Below are 12,617 nucleotides of genomic sequence, written 5' to 3'. Positions count from 1 at the left end.
AATGCACTTATGGATTTTGAAAGAAGTAATATATTTATCTGCTCCTAACAATGCAATATACTGCTCTGTAATCTTTTGTAGAGAAATATATATGATTTTTCGTTAGGATTTAAGCTGTTGGTGAAACTAAGTGATGAATTCTGTATTATTTACCTGAGTTCTAATATAATAAATAGTACGAGAAGAATAGAGGCTGTTGGACAGTGTGGCCGAGTGGTCTAAGGCGTCAGACTTGAAATCTGATGTGGTCTCCACGCGCAGGTTCAAATCCTGCCACTGTCGCCTTTTTAATTTTTAACTTTCCTTTATCACGATTAAAGAATAATTTAATTGGATTCTATTGGATTTGCAACTTTTCAAATATTATATTAGTAAAATGAGTATACTAATTAATATAAATTAGGAAAATTTCGTGAATGGACTTATTCCTTAGTAGCCTTAAATAGGAGAAATGTGAATACATTAGATCATTTAGTGTTGGTTAGGTTGCCACTATTGACTACAAGTAAAGAAATGTCAAAGGATATTTCATTGTAATAGCCTATATGATAAAGATACTGTGAATAATTACATATGGAATTCTGCATTTGTATTTGACAATATTCTATATAAGTAAATTTATTAGCTCATCTTTACTGATAGCTCTCTGAGTATTATAGCGCACTATTGCAATGCTTCCTATATTTTTTGAAATATTACTCTATAAATATTCCCAGTTGCTGTACTTTTTGTAAGCGCAATCAATTCTTGTTATGGAAGTAATCTAATGGTATACATTTCATTATTACTATATTATGTGGTTTATATTTCAGTTATCATCTTTAATATAGGTAATATACTGCTTAAAATACAAAATATAGCCAATAGCTTACCTGTACAGAAATCTAGAAACCATGAAGATATATCGCCAAAATCTTTGAATTGGACAAATAACTACTCTGGATCCCACTTTTCACCTGTAATTAGCCAAAATTATTCATCATATTACCCCTTTGATATAATTAATAATCAAACCTCTGAAACTGCTATACAAGAACTAAATCTTGAAGTACAATGCAATAGATTATGGTTATTACAAGCTTTAATTCAACAAAGCTTATTATCTATAGGAAACTTTAAAATAAATATACCCATTTTAAGGCATGAAAGCAATGTATCCCTACAAAATGACTGGTCACAAATATTTAGAACTTCTTTAGACGCATTTTCAAGGCATAGAAATAAGTTAAATGAAACGCTGCATCACTTTGATAGTGTAATATTAGCTGGAAAACATTATGGATATTTGACTAATAGTCACAATAAAGAATATTTCGTTTTATTGATACCTTATAAATCACCGGTATTTAGTCAAATACAACAATTTACTGAAGTCTATAAAGGCCTAACAGAATATATATCCCATACGAAGTACTGTAGTTCTTATAGCCCAAATATTACAAAAGGTTTTGTAGATAGTTTAAATGCTCTATATATGTTTAGTATACTTACGGGAAAATCGTCAATAGGTATAAATTCTCAATATTTAGAAAGGTTTTCAAAGGAATCTTCAATACTTCACTCTATTGAAAAAAAAGTTCCACTTTCAAAGCTTTTGATAAGTTTCCAAAATCACTGTAGAAATGGAATGGATACCCCTTCTAAAAATAATAATACATTTAAGAAGTGGTCAGAGAATAAACTAAGAAAAGTAACGGCAAGTATCACTCAAATTGAAAATCTCGCAAAGCAGTATAGAAAGAAAGTAGAACTATTTTTAAACTGCATAAACTACTTCGAGAATGTAAATGATATCTTGTCACTAGCAGAAAATACTTTTGAATCGATTGGGGTTGAAATACAAAAGCATATTGCAAATAGAAAAGAGATATTATCTTTGTTTATTGCTAAATATAATGCAACTGTTATAGAGTCAAGCATTACAAATAATCGTTCATACTCTTTATGGCTGCAAATACAGCAGCTACTATTAACTATTAGAGTGGCAATTAGCGGAATTCTTATGAATAAGAATAAAAGAAGTTTTAAAAAACTTGGTAATAACTTGAGCTATTCTTTATCTGTCTCTGCAAATTGCTCACATGTACTAAGGTATACAGCCACAAATTGGAATTTAATATTTTCAATAAAAAATAGGGATATTATTGAAAGAATTAAAAATTATATACTGGTAAATTTGAATAATTTAACTTATACTGGAGATCAATCTTATCAAACTGAATGGCATTGGACCATTCAGAATGAATACATCATTAAAACATATGCGAACTCATTCAACAATATGTGGAAAAGGGAAATTCATGACCCACTGGTAGAATGTGCGAAACCATTAAAAATGGTCTACAAGCAAATTAATTTGCAACATACTAAGAACAATGAATCTAATACAATAGAATCATATAAAAATTATATAGGGACCCTTGTACCTTTTATTAAACGAGTAATTAATCGTCAAAAACAAAATTATGATCGTTTCAGCTCTTTAAAGTCATTATTTGTATGGCCTCATATAATAGTTTCTTTAGAGAGTGCAATTTCTATATTTAATAGAACCTGTATTCTTGAGGAGGCAATATGTCAAAGTAATCAGAATTTTGTAATAACACAAAAATCTCGTTTAATATGGTTACAGAGACTTCAGTCATTATCAAATACTTTAAAAGAAGTATATAAGCATATATGTGAAAGATCTTACTGGGATCTATTGTATTCATATTCAAATTTTGGATATTTTAATTCAACTAATATTAGAAGTATTGACAAGTCAAACTTCAATTTAGATCCAGAGAACATTCTGAGAAAACCAAACTCAACCCCTGTACAAGTGGGTACTTGGATTTTGAAATCACTTGAAATATCTCAGCTATACAATTTACAGAAAAGTGACTTTTTGTCGATAGTTGAACCTGGTCTTCATTTTCGACTCCAATTTTTGGAGAACTGGATTTATGTACTTGAGATTAGCATTAAACATATCATAAACCCTATTGCTTTACAAATAAATAGCTTTGCTGAAACTATACTATTTCAATCACTTCAATATCAAACCCAATTGGCTTCTAAGCCTATAAATAGCACTTTAAATAATATGAATAATATATCTAGTTATGTAGAACAAATTAATACAGTTCTGAATTCTTTATATAGAGAAAGCAGCTGTATAGAAGTACAAAACAATACGAGTTCAAAGAATAGTTATTCAACAAGATATAGTGGTGATTTTCCATCTTTTTTGTCAATTCAGAATTACGTTGAGGATTTGTTGAAAAGAGTAACTGAATTATCAACTGAAGTAAACAATAAGCTCAACAATTTATCATCTGATAATCAATTATATAATAGGAACTGTCGTTACTTACTGTATTATACCAGAAGTGCTAAAGAAGAATTACTGAGTAAGTCACAAATTTTAAAAAAAATTTATACAGATTTAACTTTGCAGAGAGCTGAAATGATGAAATTATTTGCAATTGTTGAGGAATGTTTGAAGTATAATGAGGTAAATAAACGTGCAGAATGTTGGATTACTAATCAATGGTTAGAACTGCCATTAAAAAGAACTATAGAGGTAAGAAAAATAATGACCCAATACTTGCAAAGTATAATTGATGGCATACTCAATATAACGAATTTTGTTGAAGATTGTTTGTCAAGTATTTTAAACCCTGTTAATCAAAATAGAAGACTTCTCAAAGTAAATAAAAGTGATTCTGATCAGCAGGGTTACACTGGATATATTACTTTATTAAATGTATTAGTTAAGCCAGTTGATAATATGCTAAATTCACTAAATGAAGAACTATATACTCTTGAAGTCAGGTACCCAAATGAGTACAGAAAACAGATAAATGGGATTTATAAAGATTTGGAAACTGTATCATTTGAATTCCTAAAATTAAAATCTTTGAAAAGCACAATAGTTCATTATTATGGAAAACCTAACTGGTTCCAAAAGATATTTAAATTTCCAAAAGTAATTTTACGACGTGAAAAGGTTGCTGAACTTGACAGTTTGCTGTTAGGTTACAATACTTCACTAAACAATGAGTCACTATATGCACTGGAAGTAATTGATTATACTAAAGAGAATTTAAATGGAACTATAATAAGTTGTAATAATATTAAAAAGTACTATGATGCACTTTTAGGGGCAAAAAATCGACTTCGATGTATTATTGGAAAAAGTGGTCAAAAACTAGATAAATCGAAAAAAATAAATGAAACATTGGGAAATGGAACAATGATCATATCCAACTTTAAAAAATTAAGTATTTTAACAAATTTACGTGGTTTGAAAAACTTAGAAAATAATATTTCTTTACTACTTAAACAAAGCCAAAAAGTACTAAACCAAGTTAACATTGAGCATTATAGATTCTTCACTGTTCGAAATGAAACAACTAACATGAAAAATAGATTATCTAAGATTATTGTAGAAATAGTAAATAGCCAAAAATATATAGAGGATTTGGAAAGGAATCTTGCTAACTCAAATTGTTTCAGACTCTGGAAATGGAAGAGACGTACTAAAAGTAGACAGAAAAAAACCAATAAAAAACAAGTTAAAGGGAATTTAGATAAATTAAGGAAATTGACAACTATACACAATAGTAATAAAAAATTAAGTAATGGAATTCCAGTAAAAACTATTAAGTTGGACTTCAAATCTAAGATAAGTGAATTAACAAGTCAGGCAAGTAAGGATGTATACATTTCATCGGAAACAAGTACTATTGATGTAGATAGCTTTCAATTTGATGACTTGTATAAATTTGATGATTTACCAGATTTATATAATCCTAAGAAAAGTGGTAATATTGAGGATATAAGTTATGATACTGATCTGGGTGGAAAAACAGACTATGGAGAACAAAGATACATGTCCAAATTTACTGAAAAGGTAAACAAAGCTATTCAAATGGGAATTTCTATAGGTAATATAATTCGTGATTTTCATGCTATTCGTAAAACTATTTTCCAGAATAATACTGTAGGTGAATCAAGTACGATGTTTATGGCAGGTCTGAATATCTTAAATGCTCTTACAAGTGGAAATATAAATGAGGGTAAATCTCTTTTTAATGATGCACAAGATACAGATTTGGCAACACAAATTTTTAATGAGGCAGATATTTTTAAGGAATTGAACACTGGTGATAATCCATTACAAGTAGATTTTAATTTTAATGATAGTTACTCTAATCATGAATTACCTTTAGAAGTCGATGAACTAGATCCTTCATATAAAGAATTTAAAGAAAAAATTATAAATCAACTCCAAAATAAGGGATATGATTTAGACTCTGAGCCTGAACATGAGGATTATACAGAATCACTTGACTTGGATGATAAATACTTCTAGCTTAGTAAATCAAAATTTAACTGGACTATATATATATTACTATAGCTCTATATAGAATAACTATTATAAAATTGTTCAATTTGATATCTTATTTATGATTTTATTCATATTAGCAATTATTATTATTATTATTATTATTATTATTATTAAACCTTTTTAAATTTGTATTACTAATAGGCTATTTTTAATAGCATAGGAAAATTAATCAATAAAATTGCTTTGACTTTTTGTTCAAATAAAAAGAACTTGAATTGGAATATGGTTACAACAAATTCTATATTTTTATTTATAATAAGTTATTTAGTTGAAGTATAGTGGAATTAGAGAAAATAATATTTAGAAATTTAAATTATCCTATATTCCCCTTATATATACTAGTCAGTCATTCCTGGAACTCTGTTTATAGGTTTCGCCTTCTTTGCATTAAGCCTCCTATTACCAGTAGGTTTGTTAGTACTTTCATTGTTTGGAGGTAATTCTTGTAACAAATCCGTCTTTTTCTTCTGTTTTCCAACAGTATGCCATTGTCCATCATCATCTTCTAAACTATTAGGTTTACTACTTATAGTAGTATATGTATTCGGAGTAATCGATTGTTGATTAATAACTTTCTTTTCATTATTTAATTCATTATTGAAGTATATAGTATTAGGAGTATCCAAATCCTTCATAGACTTAGATTGTTCATCAGAAGTAGTTTGAATTGCATTATTACAAGAACTATCATTTTTTTTAGTAACCTTTTTAGATCTCTTCTTTTGTTTTCTTTTTTTTAGCTAAAAATCAAAGTAATTCGATGTTAAAGGTAGGTTATTTATAATATTGGAGTAGAGTGAGTTATATTAAGAGCTTACCTTTTTTTTTGAGGCTTCAATATAGCAAATAAATGGACATAATATTACAAAGGATAAGAAGACAAATATAAGGAATATTGCAGTCGGATGTCCCATTAATAAATTTTCCTTTAGTTGTTTTATCATTTTAAGTGAAGTTTGTTGTACGATTCGCATCTTATCAAGAGAACTTTTTGCGCGAATATATTGTTCAGTACTGCCACATTAGTGACGCAATATTTAGATTAAATAGATATTATCTGAATACGAAATTGGAGAATTTTCTTTTCTTTTAAACTTAGATACAATAATATGGATTTTTCAGACTACGAAAGTATTATAGACAATAATTATAATATAAATCCTAACAACAATGAAGTATGCTTATTTTCAATAAAAGATGAAGATCACAAAATGTTAACTTTATTAAAAATCGCACTTGAAAAAAAGGAATTTTCAGAAAGAGTTTTTAATTTAACCAAATGCATTATTGACTTCAATTCACAACATTATACTGCTTGGCATGTAAGAAAGAAATGTATAGAAACAATGGTCAAAGAACTAAGTAAAGAACCTGTAGATATTTCTAGTCTCCTGAAAAATGAGATGAGCTATGTTCATGCAATTACATATGATAATCCAAAGTGTTATCAGTTATGGTGGTATAGAAGGTATATTTTGAAGTTAATTGGAAATGATAATGAAGATCTAGTATATGTATCTTGCTCAATTCAACAAGATGCAAAGAATATGTCAGCGTGGGCACATAGGGTATGGTTAATAAAACAATTTTTTAAAGATAATTTAGATATATATACGACTGAGATAAATTTCACTTCTTCATTGATTAGAGATGATTGCAGAAATAATAGTGTGTGGTGTTATAGACACTTTATTTTCAGGTTGTTACTTAGTGATGAAACTAGAAAGTTAGATTTTGAAGAAATTATATCAGAAGAATTGGAATTTATTATTTATTGGCTAGAAAGAGTACCTCATAATGAAGCATTATGGAATTATATAAGAGTTATATTCAATAATCCACAAGTAGGTCAAGAATTCGAATCAAAGACAGAATATATGAATCTCAAGACAATTCCTTCATTTTTTGAAGAGGCTGTCAATCATATTTATGAAAAATATAAAGTCACTTGTCATCAAGCCTCTTATTTCATTACATGTTTATCATATGCCCGTGGTAATATTTGCAAAGTCCAAGATTGCCTGAAGGCACTTGAAATATCTGATCCCATTCGAAGATATTTCTGGAATTGGAAACTTTGCAATATTGTAGATAGAAAAATAAATTTATAATCTTTTAAAATAAGATGTTCTAAAGGGATGTTTATATTAATGACTACATAGTACTATTATTATTTTTAATATTCACAATTAGAATCTAAATATGAAAGAGAAAAAAAGGTTCAAAATAAGTTTCTATTCTATTTATATTAGAATATAGAATTTAGTATATAAAAAGTAATGAAAATATTAACATCTATTCATATCAATGTAAGTATAATTTACTAATCGTTGCAATAAGAAATAATTCATTATTTTAATTTGACATTGCTCTATTCTGTAAATTGATTTCCTTCATTGGTATAATAAGATAATGTAACCAACTAAAATTAGTTAATACATCAATATTTTTTTTAAGATTAAATAGTTTTACAATACATTGTTGGTATATTTTTTAAGAAAATAAATGATTCCTAAAGTCAAATATTTGGATTTTATTCATCTGGAGTTTCAAAAGAAAAAAAAATCTCAATAATATAGTATTTTAAACTTTAGAGTGAAAAATCTCTATATGCCCAATATCTTCATTATTTTTTAGGTTTTCGAAATCTATAATTCCACTAGTAGACTACAACCCTATAATGTAAAACAAATAAAATAAGTAAATAAGAAAATATTATCTTACCTCAGTTCTACCATGATACTTAGCAATAGTGTATGTTCTAATGGCTTGAATAAGGAATCTAGCACTTGTTAAAATTTGTTCAATAACATCTGTAGTCTATAAGTCAAATATTACTATTATATAAATATATTTCACTATCTAATTATCATATTTGACTTACTATCTGCTTTTTGTTTAATTTCTTAATATAATTATACATAAATACACGTGAAATATCTCCATTAAACAATAAGAGTGTTACACATGTCAGCATTATACAGAAATCAAAAAAATTGTGCTTAAATATGAAGTATCTATTACCCATTAAAAAAATCTTTATTATAACTTCAAATAGAAGAAAGGATGTAATAAATACTTCTATTACAGTACTAATAAAATCACCACATTTGTTACCAATAAATCCTCTAAAGAAGACAAAGATATTAAGTAAAAAAATAGTTAAATATACAAACTTTGAAATTTCAGAGTAGTATAAACGTTTTGCAATAATTACTGTGATCTCCTCATATGATAAAGTAGAATTGTAATATTTTAAGTTTAACTGAGATGGATTATATTTACTGAGTAAGTGTTGTATACCAAAATAATTAGAATCTTTTTGAAATTGACTATCCATCATAAATCAGATCACAATTCTAAGATATATTCATATTAAAGTATTTACAATACCGGTGATCTCTATTATTAATTAAATCATGTAATAGCACAATTTGTCAGTTACCCTTTAGGCGGTGAATAATAGTTTTATTATTAAGTTAATTAACAAAAAATATTTCCGAGAAAGTTAAATAATTAGTCCAATTAGAATATAAAAAATAATTAAAATATGTACAAATTTAGTATTACCTAGAAATAATAAAAGATAAAATATTATTTTATTGTCTCAAAGTGTTTTTTTTTTTATGGTAGACTTAATTAAGTTGGGGCAATAATAATAAAGATTAGAATAGCGCCTAATATTATTATTAAAGTAACTAATTAGCAACATTTTACATATATATGGATTATCTATCACCTAAAATACAGAAATTAGCTGAAAAACTTAACAACAACAATAGGTATGTAAAACCTATTGAAGTAACTAAAAAAAGAGATAAAGAGGAGTCAATTTCGGATAATACAGACAAAGTGAACAATATGCATATTACCTATTTGGTAAATATAATAAAGTTATACTGCAATATTAGTTCATCATTAACTAGTAGATTTGTTTGTCTCTTATTAGATCGTATTGAAGAAATTAAGGATACTAAATTATATAAAAATTTTTTTCTAAAAAAAGTTTGCAGAAGATGTTATTCAGTATTTCTTCCTGGAATTAATAGTAATTTTAAGATAAATCCTATCAATAATAAGTTGAATAGAAAATTAAAAAAAAAAATTATAAGAGACATGAATTATGAAGATGATAATGTGAAATTTAATCGCAAGTGTATTAAGAAGATTTCCATTTTATGCAAGAATTGTAATAAAAGGAATATGTTATTTGTAAATCTAAAGAATACAAGTAGATCGAATATATGTAAGTCTGAAAGTAATGAATTAATGTCTTCTAAGAAGTATTTGAATAATAGATATAAATCTAATAAAAGTGTTGAAGGTACAACTTTAAAAAGAGTTTTATCTATAAAGAAACAAGATAAATATAAAACCCAGAATTCAGATAAATTTGATGTAAAATTAGTACAATTAGATGAAACTCAAACTCCTGAAGTAAAGAAACCAAGGTTAAACAGACGTTTCTTTCAAAACTTTAGTAGCAATGGCGCTAGTGATTTTAATCCTATTAACGATAAAGAGAGTTTAACACAAACAGAATATATAAAGGCCTCAGAAGGCTCTAGTTTTTATGATATATTAGCTAAATTAGAATAAATAATTATATAGTATAATATTACGTTGTTATTAATGTATTACCCAGTAGTTTATATATTTGGAACGACAGGTATATTTTCATTAATTAATAGCACTAAAGATTAAGTAATAAAAAATAATTCTTTACAGCTTCAGGTAAAACGCGTCTTTCAATTGATATATGGGAGGAATTAAATAAAAAGGTATGCTGATATTGCGACATTATAAAATGAGATTTTTTAAAAATGTAATTAAGGATATAAAATCAGAGATTGTAAACTGTGATAGTATGCAATTATACAAGGGATTTGATATTGGAACGGGAAAGGTATCTAGAGATATTAAAGATAGGATTCCACATCATTTATTGGATATATTAGAAGATACTGATGAATGTACTGTTTCAAGATACATAAGTATTGCTACGAAGACTGTAGGTAAATAAATGATTTTGGATAAAGTCAGATCTTATCCATTATATATCTTAAATTATAATCTTTTTAGATTGATGAAATACATGCTAGAGATTCAATTCCAATAGTTGTTGGGGGTAGCCATATGTATATTAAAGGACTCATTTGGAGATCTTTGATGGATCCAACAGGCCAATCTCCTAAAATAATTACTAATCTTGAGCACTTAAGTAATGATGAACTTTTTACAAGATTACAAATTTTAGACCCTAATAGGGCAAAACAATTGCATTGTAATGATAGAAGAAGAGTTTCGAGAAGTCTTGAGGTAACAATAATTTGTCTTTTCAATGAACAATTAAATTCTGTATTACAAATATATTCTTATTTTATAATACTAGATATTTTATGAAACGGGTCAAACTTTTAATGAAAATATATCACAATATGAATTTAAACTAAGATACTATCCAAGTATTTTAATATGTATAGAGAATTTACAAATTGAACACTATATTAATTTAAGAGTACATAATATGGTCCAAGTAAGTTTATGTTATTGTATCATTAATAAATATGTTTGATGTATATGTATTTATAAGGATGGTATTTTTAATGAAGTAATTTTACTTAAGGAGAGATTAATTAAAAATGAATCATCTGGTATATTGCAAAGTATTGCATATAAAGAATTTAAACCGGCTATAGATATTCTAGAAACACTTGAAGATACACATAATGAGGTGGTAAAGCAATGTATTAAAAAGCTTCAATTAAAAACATTACAATACAGTAGAAAACAAAGAAAATATATAAAAAAACACTTAATGAATACCAGCACTCCAGTTCATAAATTAGTTTACAAAGGTACTATAATTGATAATATTAGCAGTAATATGGATGCAAACTACTTGAATGATGATTTGATGTGGTATAATGATATTGTGATGCCAGCAATCAAGCTTATTATTGATATTATATAGGATTAAAACACGGAGAAGGGCTTCTTGATAATGAATGATAACTTTCACTATCAGGAGTTATTTCTCCATCACTATGGGATATTGTTCTACGATTACTTGATTTCTTTATTTCAGTATTCACTTTTATTGAATTATCTTGAGTTGACCATCGTATGTTATTAATATTACTTAAAGAATACCGTTCATTAAATTCACTTATTATAATTGGTTCATTAACTTGTAATTTTTTTTTAGCTATATTTCCACGTCTAATCTGAGAAATTTCTTTATCACTCCTTCTAATGGGATCATATTCTCTTAATGCATTTCTATATTTTTTGTTTTTAAATGGTATTCCTCTATTGTAGTAAGAATGTTTATATCTATGTGAAGCCTTATTCTCTCTTCTAAATCTATATTCGGTCTTATCATCGTAATTTGTCGCTGCATTCAATTTTATCCACTCCCGCAAATCCTTAGCTTGTTTTCTAATAGCTAGATAACCAAGATGTATTTTACCACTGAAGTGGTCATTTAATCGTTGATCATTATCAGTCTCAGATAAGAATGCAGCACAAACTTCGCATGGATGTAGTTTCTGCTGATACATCCCATTTGCTACTTCTTCTCTAGTGGCTATAATCTTTAATTTTTGTTGATTCAACCTAGTTAAATCTTCCATCTTTTTAAGAGATCCATCAATATCTCCACTTGCACCAAGATCTTCAATTTCTTTCATAATTAGTGTAATTTCTCTATCAACGCTCTTGATATTTTCATCTTCCAATTTTGAGCTACCTGATAATTGAGCACGTACTCTATTCCTTGTTATCTTCTTGTTACATTCATCAACCATACCTTGCAGAATTAGATAACTTTCCTGTTCATAGTTGGTTGGGATAAAATTAGGACTTTTTCTTTCCTCTAGATAACGCTCACGGAGTTTCTCTGAATGAATTTTTGGACAAGCACCCATATAAAGTTTTGTATTTTCAAAAAGCTCGTGAGGACATAATCCACATAGGTATAACTTACATACACTCTCATCATGTACACTTTTTTTCTCAATAGGGGACTCAATCTCGCCCATTAAGCTCTCTATCTGACGGCGAATTTCATCCATCTTTAGTATACTTAAAAGGAGTATTATAGTAAAGTAGTGCAACACTACTCCAAATTTAATTGCGCCTTTAAAATGTCCGGGAATGATTATCTATAAATGAGAAGATGAAAAATAGATAATATCTTTACTCTATAGAATTTGAT

At 27.3% G+C, this 12,617-nt stretch overlaps 7 protein-coding genes and 1 non-coding gene across 8 annotated transcripts, besides 8 other annotated features; 5 read left to right on the top strand and 3 right to left on the bottom strand.

Annotated features, from left to right (window-relative positions):
- The first annotated feature begins 199 nt into the window (after window positions 1–199).
- On the top strand, window positions 200–282 carry CMU_007350. The gene has a single exon. It is a non-coding gene; the product is annotated as a tRNA-Ser (tRNA).
- Window positions 283–766: 484 nt separating this feature from the next.
- CMU_007340 (uncharacterized protein) lies at window positions 767–5,362 on the top strand (the record flags this gene model as incomplete). The annotated part of the gene is made up of 1 exon (XM_002140558.1): window positions 767–5,362. The coding sequence occupies one exon, from the start codon at window positions 767–769 to the stop codon at window positions 5,360–5,362; it is 4,596 nt and encodes a 1,531-aa protein (XP_002140594.1).
- Window positions 3,405–3,425: a sequence feature (AT_rich).
- Window positions 5,363–5,477: 115 nt separating the features above from the next.
- Window positions 5,478–5,511: a microsatellite.
- A 126-nt stretch (window positions 5,512–5,637) lies between these two features.
- Window positions 5,638–5,665: a sequence feature (AT_rich).
- A 71-nt stretch (window positions 5,666–5,736) lies between these two features.
- On the bottom strand, window positions 5,737–6,372 carry CMU_007330 (uncharacterized protein; the record flags this gene model as incomplete). The annotated part of the gene is made up of 2 exons (XM_002140557.1): window positions 5,737–6,138; window positions 6,217–6,372. The coding sequence occupies 2 exons, from the start codon at window positions 6,370–6,372 to the stop codon at window positions 5,737–5,739; spliced, it is 558 nt and encodes a 185-aa protein (XP_002140593.1).
- Window positions 6,373–6,507: 135 nt separating this feature from the next.
- On the top strand, window positions 6,508–7,509 carry CMU_007320 (farnesyltransferase / geranylgeranyltransferase type-1, subunit alpha, putative; the record flags this gene model as incomplete). Its single annotated transcript, XM_002140556.1, has 1 exon — window positions 6,508–7,509. The coding sequence occupies one exon, from the start codon at window positions 6,508–6,510 to the stop codon at window positions 7,507–7,509; it is 1,002 nt and encodes a 333-aa protein (XP_002140592.1).
- Window positions 7,494–7,522: a sequence feature (AT_rich).
- Window positions 7,523–7,981: 459 nt separating this feature from the next.
- On the bottom strand, window positions 7,982–8,738 carry CMU_007310 (uncharacterized protein; the record flags this gene model as incomplete). Its single annotated transcript, XM_002140555.1, has 3 exons — window positions 7,982–8,065; window positions 8,123–8,218; window positions 8,283–8,738. 3 exons carry the CDS (start codon window positions 8,736–8,738, stop codon window positions 7,982–7,984), a joined length of 636 nt encoding a protein of 211 aa, XP_002140591.1.
- Window positions 8,739–8,927: 189 nt separating this feature from the next.
- Window positions 8,928–9,002: a sequence feature (AT_rich).
- Window positions 9,003–9,121: 119 nt separating this feature from the next.
- CMU_007300 (RNAse P Rpr2/Rpp21 subunit domain-containing protein) lies at window positions 9,122–9,997 on the top strand (the record flags this gene model as incomplete). The annotated part of the gene is made up of 1 exon (XM_002140554.1): window positions 9,122–9,997. The coding sequence occupies one exon, from the start codon at window positions 9,122–9,124 to the stop codon at window positions 9,995–9,997; it is 876 nt and encodes a 291-aa protein (XP_002140590.1).
- Window positions 9,373–9,403: a sequence feature (AT_rich).
- Window positions 9,487–9,509: a sequence feature (AT_rich).
- Window positions 9,985–10,019: a sequence feature (AT_rich).
- Window positions 10,020–10,030: 11 nt separating this feature from the next.
- Window positions 10,031–11,372, top strand: CMU_007290 (tRNA delta(2)-isopentenylpyrophosphate transferase, putative; the record flags this gene model as incomplete). Its single annotated transcript, XM_002140553.1, has 6 exons — window positions 10,031–10,067; window positions 10,127–10,179; window positions 10,233–10,409; window positions 10,481–10,717; window positions 10,791–10,934; window positions 10,992–11,372. 6 exons carry the CDS (start codon window positions 10,031–10,033, stop codon window positions 11,370–11,372), a joined length of 1,029 nt encoding a protein of 342 aa, XP_002140589.1.
- On the bottom strand, window positions 11,365–12,474 carry CMU_007280 (uncharacterized protein; the record flags this gene model as incomplete). Its single annotated transcript, XM_002140552.1, has 1 exon — window positions 11,365–12,474. One exon carries the CDS (start codon window positions 12,472–12,474, stop codon window positions 11,365–11,367), a length of 1,110 nt encoding a protein of 369 aa, XP_002140588.1.
- Between the last annotated feature and the right edge of the window lie 143 nt (window positions 12,475–12,617).

The sequence above is a fragment of the Cryptosporidium muris genome, genomic scaffold (assembly GCF_000006515.1).
Source record: "Cryptosporidium muris RN66 scf_1106632373431 genomic scaffold, whole genome shotgun sequence".
NCBI lineage: Eukaryota > Apicomplexa > Conoidasida > Eucoccidiorida > Cryptosporidiidae > Cryptosporidium > Cryptosporidium muris.
The sequence above is the reverse complement of the archived record's forward strand: the minus strand, read 5'-3'. Positions and strand labels throughout refer to the sequence as shown.